The sequence below is a fragment of the Ambystoma mexicanum genome, chromosome 14 (genome assembly GCF_040938575.1).
Source record: "Ambystoma mexicanum isolate Mex_15411 chromosome 14, UKY_AmexF1_1, whole genome shotgun sequence".
Classification (NCBI taxonomy): Eukaryota; Metazoa; Chordata; class Amphibia; order Caudata; family Ambystomatidae; genus Ambystoma; species Ambystoma mexicanum.
Genome location: NC_090940.1, coordinates 209,808,789 through 209,825,362, shown reverse-complemented (window position 1 = coordinate 209,825,362; position 16,574 = coordinate 209,808,789). Strand labels below are relative to the sequence as shown.

The 16,574-nt window shown below is 45.6% G+C and overlaps 1 protein-coding gene across 13 annotated transcripts in view; it reads right to left on the bottom strand.

The window, feature by feature from the left end:
- TRIM9 (tripartite motif containing 9) overlaps positions 1 to 16,574 on the bottom strand; it is a 554,912-nt gene that overhangs the window by 102,451 nt on the left and 435,887 nt on the right. For 10 of the 13 annotated variants that reach the window (XM_069638944.1, XM_069638942.1, XM_069638945.1 and 7 more), the window contains exon 6: positions 5,955 to 6,112. In XM_069638944.1, the coding sequence (XP_069495045.1) occupies positions 5,955 to 6,112 (158 nt within the window). The remainder of the gene's footprint in view (positions 1 to 5,954; positions 6,113 to 16,574) is intronic. The other 3 variants (XM_069638949.1, XM_069638938.1, XM_069638941.1) reach the window with 1 other exon arrangement.

Genomic DNA, 16,574 nt, shown 5'->3' with positions numbered 1-16,574 from the left:
GGGCCCCTTTGTCTTCGCCATCTCACTCTCCACCTGCGGTGTCCTTCAGGGATCTAGCCTCTCGCCTTGGCTTTTCAACATCTACATGGCCTTTCTAGCTCCTTTGATCTCCACCTTCTCTCCTAATGTCTACAGATATGCAGACGGCATGCAGCTCTCCTTCAAGCTTCCCTCCTCTTTCTCCTCCTCTTCCTCTCTCATTCCTGACTGCCTGTCTGCTATTCGGGCATGGTGCACTGCTAACGATCTCTGCCGTAAAGCCAGTAACATAGCGATCTTTCTCATTGGGACCCCTGCTCCCTCCTTCCCTCCCTCCCACACTCTGGCCGCTCTCCATGGGACCCTTCTCTTCACCCTACGGTGAGGCAAAAAACCTTGGTGTCATCTTCGACTCCTCTCTCGCCTCTCCTCACATCACAGACCTCGCCAAGGAGGCCCACTTCTAGCTGCACCTCCACAGAGGCATTCTCCCTTTCCTCACCTTCCCTCAGAAACTAAATATCTCCAGAGATCTGGTCCCCTCCAGGCTGGACTACTGCAACAGACACTTCATCAATCTGCCTAACTCCTCCCTTCGCCCTGCTCAACTAATCCAGAATAAGACTGCAAGACTTATCCTTGCCCTCAAGCTCAGGGACCGCATCTCTACAGCCCTAAAATCTCTCCTCTGGCTCCCGGTTGCTGCAAGCATCAAGTTCAAGACCCTCTGCATCACCCACAAGTCTTTCTGGGGCCTGGGACCCTGCTATATTCAACTCTCTCCCCCCAAATACCTTCATCTTGGAGCTCTTCCATCTTCTAGCTCCAACTCTCTGCAGATCAGATGCTTTTCAAAGCAGAGATGGGTGGGTAGATCTCTTTCCTCCGCAGGTGCCTCCCTCCGGAATGGCCTCCCTGGCCCTCTCGGACTTCAGCTGGATCTCCTTAAGTTCCGGAAACCTTACAAGACTGTCCTTTTCTCTTCCTCCTTCCCTCTCCCCCTCCCCTGCTAAGGTTCCTGCCTGGCGCTTGACTGATTGCCTGGTTACTTCAGGTTCTTACATGGCACCAGGCCCTCCTCGTCCAGTCTACCCCTGCACTTGGTGTCCCCTGAGCCCCGCCACCCACCTCAACATGCACTTGCCCTTCCGGGCTCCCTTCCCCTGCACTAGCGTTGCTGGGCCTGCACCCCTTGAGCCCTTCCAGCCCCTTAACTCGCAATTAGCATGTGGACCTTGCACTCTCTGCTTTCCCCTCGCTCTGTCCACCCTGCCTCCCCTGGCTTTCGCTTTTCCCACAGGCCCTTCTGCCCTGACCAGCACTCCCCCGTCCCATCTTCCCTGCAATTCTTGTTACTGCACTTGCACGATCCAAAAGTCACAAGGACTAGTGGGACTGTTTTTGTTCTCGTCATTCCCTGTCCCCCCAGCCCCCTTGTCTTATTGCGCCTTGAAACACATTGGGCCTCATTAAAATACCAGCGATAACTGTGCCGGTATAACGCGCATGGCTGCCGCTGGTATAATTTTTTTTCCCGGCGGCCAGGAATGGCCAATTACCGGGTCATTAAGGTCCGGCTGTACCCGGTAATTGCCCATTCCTGGGCACAAGAAAGAAACGCTCCCCATTCCCATTCAAGCCCCATAGGGCACAATGGGAATGGGGAGGCTGGATGCACCGGCACTATTCAGAATGGTGCCGGTGCATCCGGCAAGGTCTACTCGCAGGTGCTGGTCTGCCCACCAGGTCAGACCATAAGGGCAAAAAGGCACCCGCGAGCAGATCTCGTAGTTTGCCGGTACGGTAACAACGGTACCGGCAAGCTTACCTGTACCATTGCTACTGTACCAGCAAACTTGGAATGAGGCCCATTGTGTACAGGCGCATTATACATATCCAATAAATAAATAAATAAAAACCTCAGACAGCATGAACATGTCTTCCCTAATTTGACATCAGGACCAGATTTAGTTAGCAGAATTTCTCTTGTCAGTTTACTTCCCTGGGAAGATTGTGTGAATCGATCTATTGAGCTGGGCCATAAGATAGTGAAGGGAGCGGCAATGGGCATTTTTCCTGTCTAAGCAGTATCTGCCAATGACATAGGCTACTTTACAGATCAATAGAGTTGGAGTACAGCGGAGTACTCAGAATCCTAATGGTGTTATAGCAAGGGGTAAACATTCCCCAATGCGCGAAATGTTATGTTATGGAGATTTATACAGCACACCGCTACCATTTCCATGGCCACCAGGTGCTATGGGGGATAGGAAAAGGAAGGAGGGTTGGGCAGGGTTAGTTAGTGGGATGAGAAGGATAGCGCAAGATGTCTTTTGCTGTGCTGTTGGTAGCTTAAGTCCTGAAAAGCTGGTCTCTGTGGGTTGGGTTTGCTTCTAGATGTATTGGTTAGGCGTTGTTTTGGTGTGTGGGTCTATATGGGATTGTTTTGCGTCTGTGGCCTAATGTGTTGGGTTCAGTGAGATTACAGAGGGGCATGCCATTTGCTGTGTGATTTCCGGTTTGTGCTGTGGTAGGTATATGCATGTGTTATATTTGGCGGTTGGGCACTGAGTCTAGGAAAGTTGAAGGGTTTTAGTAGGGTTAGTGATGAGGGACGTCTGTGCGTTCACAAGGATATGAAGTGACACCACACTGCCGATCCCCAGCAAGGGTGAAGGTATGTGTGATTGGTTGTTGCATCCTTGAGAGCCGTCAGCCTTGGGTTAATAAAGGTATATATAAAAAAAGCACTGCTCTATAAGACCATGAAAGTTACCTGTGCAGCACAAAGCAAGCTTTGCATCTAATGTGCATTCCCATAGTTCCTTGCTGTGTGGCTCTGATCAAGAGGTGAACTTCCAGTGATAGCTACATGGTAGCGCTGGGCATGTGTGGCTTTGGAGCTGAAGTGGTCTATTCGAAGTATTATTGTACATCACTGCATGCATGAAGATATATGACGTCAAATGTTTAACTAGTGAAGGCAACATGGAGGACATATACAGGTGTGTAAGGGAGCAGACGTTATAAAGACACTAATTTGAAATCATGATTTTGAGCTTACATAAGGGTATAGCAGACAGCATGAGTTGAAGTAAAGCGAAGAGGGGGGTAGAACGTAGAGAGAATATGGAGTATTGAGCGCAAAGGATGAGCACAAGCAAAGGACACTGGGAGTATGAGATGGCATCTCAAGTAAAGGGTAGCTCCTCCCGGCCAATCACAGTGAGGGGGAAGACCCCGCCATTTCAGCAAGCAAGACATGCCAAAGCATGAAGGCATGCCTGGCTGAGCAAAAGGTCTATCTTCTGCGTGACTGCAACCTTCGAGCACCCAAGATTGCAAAGGTTCTACTATCATTACAATAAGCACACCGGGTTTGATACGGGACACTTTTTTGTTGCTTCTACCAGAGACCAGATTACAGAAACTTTGCACCGGTGCAAGTGCAAAGTTGCACAGTAATAGTACTAGGGCAAAGTTTGCCCAAGTGCAAAAGCATTGGGGCCATATTAGAAAACCTTTGCACCATGACAAGTGCATAATTGTAGGGTATACGCACTACGGCAAAATCTGCCCTGGTGCAAACAAGATACTCACTTTCAATGCATTTGTGCATTATGGCAAAGTGCTAATATCATTCCATATTAGCATAATGGCAAACTCTGCACGGTTGCAAAAATCTTTGCCCTAGTGCTTATACCATGAAAAATGTAATGTGCGTTGTTACTTAGCGCTTTGCCTTAAGGCAGCAGTCTTACTCTCTGGTATGACAAGTAAGTGGCATTTTGTGTCAATAGACACAGGCATTGTTGTTGCACATTCCCCTGAGCAATGATGTATCTTCAAAGAGATGAACACTGCATTCTAGTAGTGCTATTGCACAGCGCGACATTCCACAATGGAAAGAATGCTGGGTAAGGGGGTTGCAGAGCCCAGCAGATGGATATGTAATGCAGTATGAAGTAATGCAATGCAAGTGGTCTTGTATAGCTCCCTTCTGCCACTATTGGGGGCCTCGCTGCGCATGTGCCAAATGGGTTAGTGCATAGCGCAGAGGTGTCATTGGTTGGACCTTGCAGCACAGCTCTGTTGCCCGGAAGTGCCATTGCTGCACAGCTCAGGGATCCGTCTGACTTGCGTCTGGGTCTAGATGAATGTTGCCTGCATGTGATGACTAGCAGGTTTAAGGTCGGGTCAAGCGGGTGCTCCAGAAAGGTGTGGCAAGCAGTTAGTTACGCTGTGGGTGAGTAGTATGCGCGCGGCGACCCGGGCAGGTTGTGCCAGGGCTCTGGCATTGGGTTCCTCATAAAACAGACTGCAACAAAGCTTTAGCTGCAATGGAGAGATAAGGCAGGAGAGAGAAGCACCCTTACCGGTAAACAAAAGGAGGATGAGTTGGTGGGTTACATGCGATTTTAGCAAATGAGTAAATAAAGAAAGTACTTTTAACGAACCTAAAACAATAACAAAAATATTGATTTTTTGTATTGATTTTTTATTTGGAGGGTTCCCCCAATTCCCCGTTTCCTTATGTTTAAAAGCACATCCAACACCTCCTCACCCATTTAACCACTTACCCACCCCACATATATATTTTTTAAATTTGATATTTTATTTGTTGTTTTAGGTGCGTTAAAAACTGCGTTCGTTATTTTGTATTCGTTTCAATCACTGCATAGCGAGTTTATGTGGCATCCAGAGGGAGTGGGAGATAATATGTTGCTATTGTTATAAGGCTGTTCGGGTCATGTGCTGGAGACACTGGAGGCGTGAGATCGGTCTCCACTGAGCCCAAGATCCCACCTGGAGGGTGAAGGAGATACGGCAGAGAGTTAGCAAAGATTAGGGGGGGAAGAGGTTGCGGTTGGCGTCTCCTAGTGTGAGGATGTCCGTGAAACAGAATGATTGGCGGGAGCAAAAGGGAACCCAGGAAGTGACAGAGATGGGGGTGGAGATGCTGTTATGAAGAAAGACGGGGTTGAGAGTCATTGCAATGAAAGCAGCGGGAGCATCTGAATAAGCAATCAGGGGAGAGAAAAGGGGAAGGCCTCAAAATGTTCCGGAAGAGATCTGGAGCTCGAACATCTTTCGACTATTGCCTCTTTAAACATATAGATCCATTAGCGAAAATACCACAAATTCGACCCATCCTCCTTATTGAGCCCAGATACACCTCACCGTGGGGGCCATTTAATCACATTTCCTGTGGCATGGTTTATGGGGGTAAGCGACCACCCATACCCCGTTCCATGCTCCCAACCCCCAAAAAATCCCACTAAAACTACCCCCTTACCAGGCACCCATTAAACATGCCACATCAATGTGGTAAAATGTCCCTCCCCCGAACGGGGTGAAATAGCTGCGGTGAGTTGGCCGGGTACCACGTTTTCCTCACCCAATGAAATGTTATCTTCATCTACGGAATGAAAGGACTTTAACAAAAATAGGGTCTGGTTTAACACCCTGGGCGGGGTCACAACTTGCTCACCCACGGACAAGGACTCGCCGCTTTACGATCACAACGGTAGTGACTTGCGTAGTATAAAATCAAATAACATAACATAAAATCATGAGACATCAAACCTGAGTTAAAGCTACTGGTGAACAGCCCCTCTTACATTATTTAATCTATGATATAATCATCTGAACTAAGGGATGCTACAAATTACACAGGCGGAACATGTGTGTGCCAGCCCAAACTCAATTACTTAGCTACAGGGGTCTGCACATGTTTTGAACTACTACTCCCATGAGCCCTTGTCAGCATCCTCAATGGAGAGGGATTATTGGAGTTGTAGTGCAAAACATCTAGAAAGCCACAGGTTGCAGCCACCCCCTTCATTATGTTAACAGAACAGGCAAAAACTGCACACATAAGACGTACACTTGCATTTGCATGGAATAATCCATTGGAAGCCAGAGGATTGGCCATGCAGAGCCCGCGAAGGGCCCCGCTGGAGGTCTGTACCTACCCGGAATTGCCCACCGTTTCCATCGTCCAGCTCCAGGATGTAGCCTTCCACCTGGACCATCGAGAGCGGCGGCTGCTTCCACGACAGGGTGGCGCTGTTGTTGTGAGTACAGCATTCCTCCAGCTGCAGGATCGGGGGTGCTGGCACTTGAGAGGGAACTAAGCAACATTTAGTGTAAGCCTAGATGATATGACAAAGAACACCACACACTTCTAGCAGGTGACTGACGCTACAAGGCGACGAACACACTACTAAATCATCATTTTAGGAGTGCTCTGGCATACATAAAGCAGCACTGTTAAGCATTACACGGGGTGAACGCATGGGATATTATGATGAAGTACGAGCACAGCTGGCACAGTTCCTATCATGAATAGCTACAATAATTCAGAACATGGGTAACACCAAGATCCCTCCATATAACCACTAAACCATTGTGGCACCATTGTGGCAGAAGCATTGTAGTTGGTCATTTATAACGCGCATAATACCCAGAGGTTTCCAAGCGCGACCGGGGGAATCAAACCTGTGTTGCTTTGCATCGTTTTGCTTCAAAGGCGAGCGCCTTGCCCCTGAGCTATCCTCCCGGGAGAGATCCACAAAACACTTCCCGGTACTAACAGTGGCGTAGCCAGGATTGTCTAACAAGAGGGGGCTTAAGCTAATGTAGTTGGGCCCATTGCAGTGACATTAACATCTTGCCCACTCAGGCCCTTCCCTGTCTACGCCCCTGGGTATTAACAGCTGACTTCTGGAAACTTCTTTGCCAATCGCCACCTTACGCTGTAATCTCAAACAACTGGTCAAATGTATATTAACATCACATTGCCTCATAAAAGTGGGCTTGAGATTGGACGCTGACTCCCACCCACCACCAAATGTTTGGGTGAGGCAATAGGGGATGCATAGATTTTGGGGGGGGTGGTGGTTGAAGGGATGTTAGGGGGGGCTCTCGCCACATTAGGCAGCACACAAATCAGTAACAATATTGTGTAAAATTACTGCTGTGAAAATAATTTGGTAAACACACATGGAATCTTGGGGAGGAACAGTGATCCTGAGCACGTGTCACCTGGTTTGGACATATATAACTACTATTTAAAGAGGCCCCAAGAAAATAACCGTTTAAAATTCATTTAATGTGTCCATTTTCAATTATTGATCTCTTAAAATATTCTAAACATTTTTCACACTGTAATTAAACTCTGAATGAGCAAGAAGTGTTAGTAACAAAAGGTCCCGCTCTCTCTAATATGGGACTCAGTAGTACATTTTAACACGTGTTTAAACAACCAGGCATTATTCATTTCATAAGACGCACTAGATTGATTGTTTTGGGGACGTCATACTTCATCTTCAGTAAAATGGCCCTAAGAAAGGAGTAACGTTGACTGGTAAGGATGTAACCCGAACATCAGCCTCAGGATTTGAATCCTAAAAACGCAAAACTAAACTCCGAAAAAATATAGTGATCTCGGGACTCAGCCCTTCCCCATCAACTCAAATCAAACAGCGGGCCGTGCATTTAGTAGAGGGAACTTACCTATACAGGCAATGTTTATGGATCTAAAAGAGAGAATAGAATAGGGTCCTTTTTAAAGGATGTAACCAGCAAAATTGGAGAGCTGAAGGAAAGGGTAAACACCATTAGCATGCATGAAAAAGTCCAAAAAAGCGGTTTGGAGACAGAGGTTTCCCCATGCCTAGACTCTCGCATTAATTAAACGACGGGGCAAGGAGAAATTTAGGGACCCCCCGCCTATTTCATTACCAAGGCCCAATGGGCCTCATTACACGTAGTGCGGTAAACCATGGTGCTATTAGCACCATGGTTCATGCTGGTAATTTACCGGTACCGCCTTGGAGGAAAGGGGAATTACCACCCTATTCCAAGGTTGGGAAGGCGGTAATTCCGCCTTCCTCCATTGCCTTTCCCCATTCCCATTTTTGCCCCATAGGGCTCTATGGGAATGGGGAAGGCGCTAATTACGGTAGCGCAAATTGCGGTACCGTAATTAGCACCCTTGTCCCTTTGCGGGTTGGTTTTTAACGCCTGCTAAAAAAGCAGGCGTTAAAGTACCAACCCGCAAAGGGACCTCGTAGTAAGGCAGTAAGGGTTTACCGGTACCGGTGCCCTTACCGGTACCAGTAAACCCTTACCGCACTACGTGTAATGAGGCCCAATGTCTATACAGGGGAGTTAATCCCAACGGCTCGAATCCCTAAGGGACCTGGCCTCTTAGATAGGAGGTTGTATAAGGAAAACGTTTCTCCATTGACTGGACCAAATATCACCCAATTAGGAGGCCCCCATAAACTTCGGTCTACAAATGTTGGAGAAAACCGCATGGTATGCAAAGGTCGCCCCTCCGTTGTTATGGTCAATGTCCCTCGACTAACACCCAGATCTTACGAAGACCAGGGGGCTCTGATTAATAAATGCACACATTGGTTCCGACATAGTAGGAGCTGCTTATCCATAATAAGAGAGGACATTGTTAAGCGTCCCAAAGGCCCTATCGCACAGTATGCACAAGACCAGGTATATTTGTGTTCCTGGGATTTGGTGGAGGAGATCCTGGGAATCGACTTTAGGACCTACCCGCCAGAGAATATAAGGATAGTTCTGAAGTCAGCCAAATCATTCCAAAATAGTTTAGAGTGACGGGCGCATGATCGTTCGGGCAGGATATGCGATGAGGAGGGGGTAAGGAGAATGGCTGTGGTACATAGGAGGGAAAGTATAATTTCAAAGACAGCTGGCCCTCTGGGGGACCGGAGTGCAGTTGACCGACTGGCCCGAGCCTCAAATCGTATATCCAGGATGCCTGAATGTACACTCTTATCATGGAATGGAGTGGGATTGGCTAGGCTTCTGGAAGACACAGACTTGTGTTCCTTTGTACACAGGTACCAGGTAATTCTATTACAGGAGACATGGGTATGTGCACCAGTTTCACTCCAGGGTTACAAAACGTTCTGTATTCCTGCAGCAAAAGGACCCAAGGGAACGCCTAGCGGGGGACTTATGGTATGGGTGGACGTCACCCTGAGATGGAAGATCGCTAACCAGCCAACTAATTGTATGGACTTACAGCACCTAATAGTGACAACTGGAGAGGGAAGAACTTTGCATCTGTTTAATATCTATAACAGGCCTACAGGCCCGCAGAAAAGGGAAGTGGTGGAAAAACATCAGGGAATAATGGATTCCAGGGCCTTTGGAAGGCCGGAAAAAAATAGTATTATCCTGGCAGGGGAGCCTAACTTGCAAATTGAGCCATTATGGGCACTGGAGGGGCTTTGGGCGGATCTGGAAATAGCCTGGAATATTCATGTGTTGGTGTCATTCCATCCCATGAAGGCCCAACCCCTAGCGATAGATATGGCCTGTTTTTGCTATCATTTGAATTTGAGGGCATATAATGAGGGGTTTCCAGAGCGACCAACCTGTGATCAAAACATTTAGAGGAAACAAGGGAGACTCTCTAATAGATTACATCTTAATCTCGGGAAATGACTGGGCTTGGGTGAGTGATTTTAAGGTCAGTATAGGAACTGAAAGCGACCCCTATCCCTTAGCAATTAAAATTCGAGGAGGCTGGTTAGGCCCAGGTAATAGCCAGGTGTTAAATACGCAGTCAATTAGTATTTCGGGACATGCCCGTAAATCAATCAAATTGGCCAATGTGATGGATCAGGAGCTTAAGCCAGCTATATATAGTGCCATCTTGAATAATTTGGCAGTCATCAGTAGAGATGGAACGCCATATAATGAGATAATGTGTGAGTTTGAGAAGCTTAAGGATAACTTAACCCTGCATATAACAATGCCAGCGGTGGTAGTAAAGAGGAAGTTACTTACACAGATAGGCTGGTACGACTACTCATGGCAGGCAAAGAAATAAATGATGTCTTGTGCTCGTGCAGCCCCAGGAATAGGTAGAGTCAAATTGTGCTTCTTAAGATTAGAATATAAATATCTTATTAGAACCAAAAAAATAGCTTCTGCCCAGGACCAATGGAGCGACCTCTATAATGCACTTGAGAATGGGGACAACACAATATTCTGGAAGCTGGTCACCGACAAGGACCTGAAGGGAGAATGTATATTCCACAGCAGTATTAACGCAGATGATTGGCAACTTCCCTTTTCAAGTCTGTACAAAACTGTTGAAGAGAACCCGATATCGGCAACGAGGAGAGATGAGGCTTTAGCCCACGCCCCGGGAATCTTGACAATATCCGTACAAGAAGTAGAAAAAGCACTGAGGGCCCAAAAAGTAGGAAGGCGCCTGGCTCAGAGCTTATTCCATCAGACCTGTTTAAAGTTCAGGTGGGAGTGTGGGCACCGGTTTTGTGTAAAGTCTTCAATGCAATTATTGCTTTGAGTTCAGTGCCCCCCTCGTGGAAAAGATCAGCCATCATCCGTGTGTACAAAAAGGGAGGTAGAGAAAGCCCTGCCAATTACCACCCAATATCGTTGCTGGGCGGAGCAGGGAAAACCTTTGGTAGGGTAATTCTCTGCCACCTTCAGGAATGGGCAGACTCAAATAGTGTGATCTCCAGGCGAGCTTTAGAAAAAACAGGGGGACGATTGATCAGTGCTTTATGTTTTACTTGTTCATCCAGAAGCACTTTGGCCAGCAAAATCGAAAATGATATGCAGTATTTCTAGATCTACGTACTTGTCTTTGATTCTTGTCTCCAGAGGGGCCCTGTGGAAAATTCTGATAACTCAAACTGAACCCTCTTCTTTTGGTCTCGATGGTCAGGACACTGTATACAAATTCGTCGGCAACCTTTGTTTAATGTTAATGTTAATAAAGGTGTCAGACAGGGGTGTGTCCCAGCTCCTCTCCTCTTTAATGTATATATTCAGGAAATCATACATGCCCTGATGAGAGCATGCCAGGACTGCCCCAAAATGGCGGATGAGAAATACCCCACACTTTTTTACGAAGACGATGCAGTCATTCTTTCCACTATGACCTAAGGCCTGAAAAAAATCACAGATTTTTTTTTTTATCTAAATGTAAAGAGTTGTGTTTTGAGGTAAACGCTGAGAAATCTAAAGTGATGGTTTTTAAACCTAGGTTTGTAAAAAGTAGTGCCCTGACTATCAAGGTGAACAGTGCTCCTCTGCAGCAGGTTGGGTCTGTTGACTACCTGGGAGTTCGGTTCCAGGGGACTGGTGGCTGAAACTCACAGGTGGAAAAGTCAGGAATAACACTTGGGGAAATATAGCGGGGCTATTAGAATGTTCCATATTCAGCTGGACAGTGGATCAGTATCACCAGCCCTTAAGTTCTATAAAAATCAAGCCCTTCCTGCGTCTCTCTTTGGTTCAGAGATATAGGGACATGTTGCCCCAGGGAAACGGAATCTCTGTGAACGCAAGTTTTTGAAGAAATTGTATATACTTCCTGAAATCCAGCATATGAGGGTGGATTGGGAGTGCCACATTTTAAAGCTTATCATTTGGCCTTTTCTTCTCATGCTTTCATTCCTTTTTTGTGTGCTGAACCAGATCAATGGGCTCTCGCAGAATCTAATGCCTTCGGTCCTCTAGGACAGGAGGCTTTGTTGTCTACTAATACTAAAGATCGTGGATGCAGTTCATTAGTTACGACATCTTTACGCACTGCTTGGAGTGACCTGTTGACGCTTTTGGGTAAAGATGCTTTCAGATGTTTGCGGTCTTATATTTGGTTGAATCCTAAGATCAGAGACAACACCAAAACAATTATTTGGCCTGATTTGTTTCTTGTTGGCATTAAACAGATTGGTGATCCTGGGAAGAATGGATGAAGTATGACCGCTAATGAATTAAGAGAGAAGTGGGATTTCTGGTCTTTGACAGATTCGGCTTACAGACGTTTGAGGAGGTCTGTAGGGGACATTGATTGGTCTAATACTGTGAACTTGGATATTTCTCTTGCAACTTCAGAGAACAAGGATGGTGGCTTGGCAAGTAGGGTGTACAGGTTGATTGTGTCGAATTATCGTGGTAAGGACGCGCTGCGGATTGTTTGTAGTATAAGGATTGGCTCCGAGATCACACCTGATTGTTGGCAAAATATTTGTAAAAATGTTTCATTATGTTCTCTGAACCTGGGTGAAAGGACAAGACAACGCAAAATTCTTAACCGTGTATATTGCTGTCCAGAAAAGCTACAGAGGGATGGCAGATAGTGATGAGTGCTGGGGTTGTATGATTGAGGTTGGTTCCCTGGAATATATGTTGTGGAGTTGTGTCAGAGTTTCTGGCTTCTGGTCTGAAGTTTGTGTGGCTTGTATTCAGATTTCTGGTGGGGATCCCAACTTAGACTTCAAGACGATGATACTACGAGATGACTCTGAGATTGGTGATCTCTGCTCAGCCCACAAAAAAATTCTTTTTAGGGGTGCCATTGTTGCAAAACGGTTGATACTTCGGGGTTGGAAAAGCAGGATTTCTCGGCCATTTGAAGACTGGGTAGATGAAATGCACAAGCGTTCAAGGATTGAAACATTGATTTATGAATTGAAATGCAAACTCTCTCTTTATGACCAAATTTGGGGGAGATTTAATGATCTGTTCTAATTAGGGGTGGTTTTTTTTTTCTTTCTGCTTCTTTATTTTCTCATTATATGATTATTTTGTAGTTGACGTATTGTATGTATTGTGTTTGATTATTATTTTGTTTTCGTATGTAAATAAATGTAAATATATGAATTAAAAAAAAGCAAAATAAAAAAAGATCCCTGTATTTCCAGATGAGGTTGGGAATATTCCCAGTAACCTCATTCACAAAAACATGGAACATTGTAGAGAGGGGTCCCATGTGTGGGCACTCTGCCAAACCCTGGCACATTTCATATTGATTTTACCTATCACAATTAGCCTCGGAAAATTCTACTCGAGATCGATTCTGGGGGTTGTGGGAGCCTCTTGTGTAGCAGAAACAGTGCAGTTTCGGAGACAATGGCCCTCAATACGATACCGGCGCTAAACCATGACGCTATTAGCACCATGGTTGGTGCCGGTATCGTAACGTGTCCACCATGGTAAAATGGGGAAATACCGCCCCATTCCAAGGTTGGCGGGCGGTATTTCCCCATTTCCCCATGGCCCTTCCCCATTTCCATTTTTGCCCCATAGGGCCGAATAGGAATGGCAAAGACGCTAAGTACAGTACTGCAAATTGCGGTACCATACTTACCGCGAAGGTCCCTTTGCGGGTCCCTACTTTAACGGCTGGTCTACACCAGCCGTTAAGGTCGGGTCCTGCAAAGGAACCTCGTAATTAGGCGCTAATGGGTTAACAGCGCCGCAGCCTTTTAAGGCGCCGTTAACCCATTAGCGCCAAGGTTGTAATGAGGCCCAATCTGTGTCTTCCGGTGTCGTTTTAGCAGCCCCGCAGTATCTGCACAGGGCTTGCCTGCAAAGAAAGAGGGCCTTGAATTAGATTTTAACAGTGACTGTTTTATCTCTGAATGTAGGTACTGTAATCCAAGTACTAGTCAAATTGTTAAGGCCTGATGTTTGACTGACAAAATGTGGTCCCGAGGCTGCGAGCAATTCTATTTTATTGTCTTTATTATCATGTGGTTTTTATCTTTATTGGTTATTAAGAAATATTTGGGGAATTGTATTGAGTATTTTTGTATGCATTGTAAAGCTGCTACTGAATAAACGGATAAACGTTTTTCAACAACAGTTATATTTTCGAGAATCACTTCATTTAATATAGCTCGACGAGATGCCACTAACATTAACCAGACAGATAGGGACTAGATGGGGCCTACCATCAAAAAAGATTGCCTTTGAGTGGGGAAAATTGACATTTTCTGGAGGTTTGTAGGTGAGATGTGTGGTGAGATGGGCTTTTAAAGTAATTGCACTACTGCAATGTACAAGATGATATTTCTGTATCCGCCTCTGGGTATTCACAGCAAAGTGAGCCATACTATATTATTGTGGATTTGTTTCCATAGATTCCGGGGTCATTGACCGTCAAAGCGTCAATGTGACTTGCCAATACAGGGGAAAAAAGAAACTCCATGCATCGTTATAACTTCTGCTTATCACTCGGCTGCACCATGTCACGACCCACCGGTTACTGTTGCTATCGCTCTATATCACCACGTTGCGTCCCAGGCAGGACACCGCTATTGAAGACTAAGAGAAGGGATGCTAATTTCGCTTTATTTCTCCATTTCCACCTCTTCATCCAGTGCCCCATGTCTCCGAACACACTCCGTCTTGACACGTCCAAAACTTGGTACTGAAGCATCTTGCCAGCTGGCCCGGCAAAACTCACCCGTCTCCGTTTACAGGAGTGGTTTCCTATAAACTATACAGTGAAAAGCCTCCACATTACAAGAGCCCCCTTGAGCACATCTCAAACCCACCATGCAACTACACAATACTTATTTCTAGGACCGTACAGTGCCAGGCCTAGATACTGACGCTCACGTTATAGCTATATTTTACTACAAACTACACATTCATTGTAGTTACTTTCAGGCTGCTATATAAGTAAGCAAGAACAGACTAAAGACATGAATCTATCCTACCACAGTTACAACATTACCATTAGCACCCCTCTATTAAACTGCTCGTGTGTCATATACCTTATCCGCCTATCTTTTAAAAAAAATGTTTTAGCAAACTTCCTGTCCAGCCTCTAAGCGAGGGACCGGGTATTGAACCTGTGCTGCTCTGCGCTGTCTTGCTTCCAATTCAAGCTCGTCGCCCCCGAGTTATTCTCCCGGCCCGGAAGTCACTCTTGGCCCGATTCATGGAATATTTGCCTGGTTCAAAGTGAATTTGCACTGCTGAAAGGTGACTTTGCACTGCCGCAAACCCGCGCACCGCGCTAGCTGCGCAAGGTCCTCCATTCCCTGCATGCTGCAGTGCCACGAGCCCTATGGCGGCAGGTACGTTATTTACATATGAAGATGATCATGATTTGTTGATAACTCTTACAGAGTTCTTCTGTATAGAAAGAAGAATCTAGCTTAATGCATAGATTTTCATTACACCCATTAAAGGTAGGAAGGATCTTACCCCGGTAGTCATCTAGAGGACTTCCAACCCCCAGGTAACGTGTTACCTCTGCATGTTATTCTTTACTCACACAACGTTTACCTCATTGAGGAGTTCTTGTCACTGATCTGAGATTTCTGTTTCCTATTCTTTTTATAGATGAAAAAGGCTTATCATACAGCCAGGTAACCGATTTTTAGCATCTTACAATGCAAATGGACGAGCATTATGACATTCTAGTGTGAAATTCCTTGATAAAGATGTGTTTTTCTCTTTATTTTTCTTTATGAACCACACATTTGGGGTATGTGTAATTTCTTCATCCAAATGCTTGTTTTCTATTACCATGTATTGGAAAATGTATAGTGCCTAGCCCTGAAGACGGAACACATTCCGAAATGCATTGTCAAACACTGTTGAGATCCAGATCTGTGGATGCATACTGCCTAACAAACTATTACACAATCTGGGACACTTTTACAAAGTGGTCATGTACCATTCTTTTTGAAATACTTATGGATTTGATTTGAGCAACACGAATATATTTTTGCAGCTTGATCCAAGAGCATTACGCGAGCGAACGGCGAACTAGAAATCTTTTCCTAGTTCTTCTTTTTTGTCATATACGTGCAGGGCCGGACTGGGACAAGAATTGGGCCTGGTCATGCTCGAAAAAGTGGCCCACCCCTCGAAAAAGTGGCCCACCCCTTGTGACCCTTGACCTCTGACATCCCCAGAAGTGATGTCATTTGACCCCACCCCAAAGTGACATCCCGGGAAGTGATGAAACGCAACCTTTCACCCCTTGACAAAACAGGAAGTGGCATCAAATAGCACTGTTCCTAAGTACACTAAATTACTGTGAAACCAAGCAGACGTCCAAGGCCAAATGATATGTTATTGTATAGCACTTGTGCTTAAGCTATTTTTTATAGAACAAATATGCATACAATATCATTCAACCTGTGTTGGTAGGAAGGATGAAAGGCTTTTTGAAAAAAAAAAAAAACTATTTGAAAAAGTATATATATTTTTTTCAATGTCTTTTCCTTCCAAACTGGCCCAGGCATGGTCAGAAACCGGCCCCCACTCCCCAGGGATGATTGGTCGAGGGTCCAATCCGACCCTGTATAAGTGTACCCTGGTGTCATGGCCTTGGTGGTACGCTGCGATATATTGTTACAAACTTACTTACCAGCAATCGTTGAACCATGTTTAGTATTGCCTTGTATCATCGAACAAGCTGGTAGGAGAAACACGGGGTAAATAAAAGATTCCATGCCTTTCCATGGGTCTGTTTAGAAATGCGTCACATTAGTGTTATATAATTAGTGCAACCACTGGCTCTCTCTCTGCACAGCAGGTGTCTTTAACGTTTAGCTCTGTTTTAGACTACAACTCCCATCAGCCATAGCAGTGAATAGTAAAGGGTCAGGGGAATTGTAGTCCAGAACATCTAGGTTGCAGGCCCATGCTCTACGGCACGACATGGAAGGGCCTCCTCATAAGGAGTGCAATTACAATGGGTCCCCAGTGATCTGTTCAGGTTTAAAAGGGGGTAGGGCGTTTTTTTAAAAACATTGTAG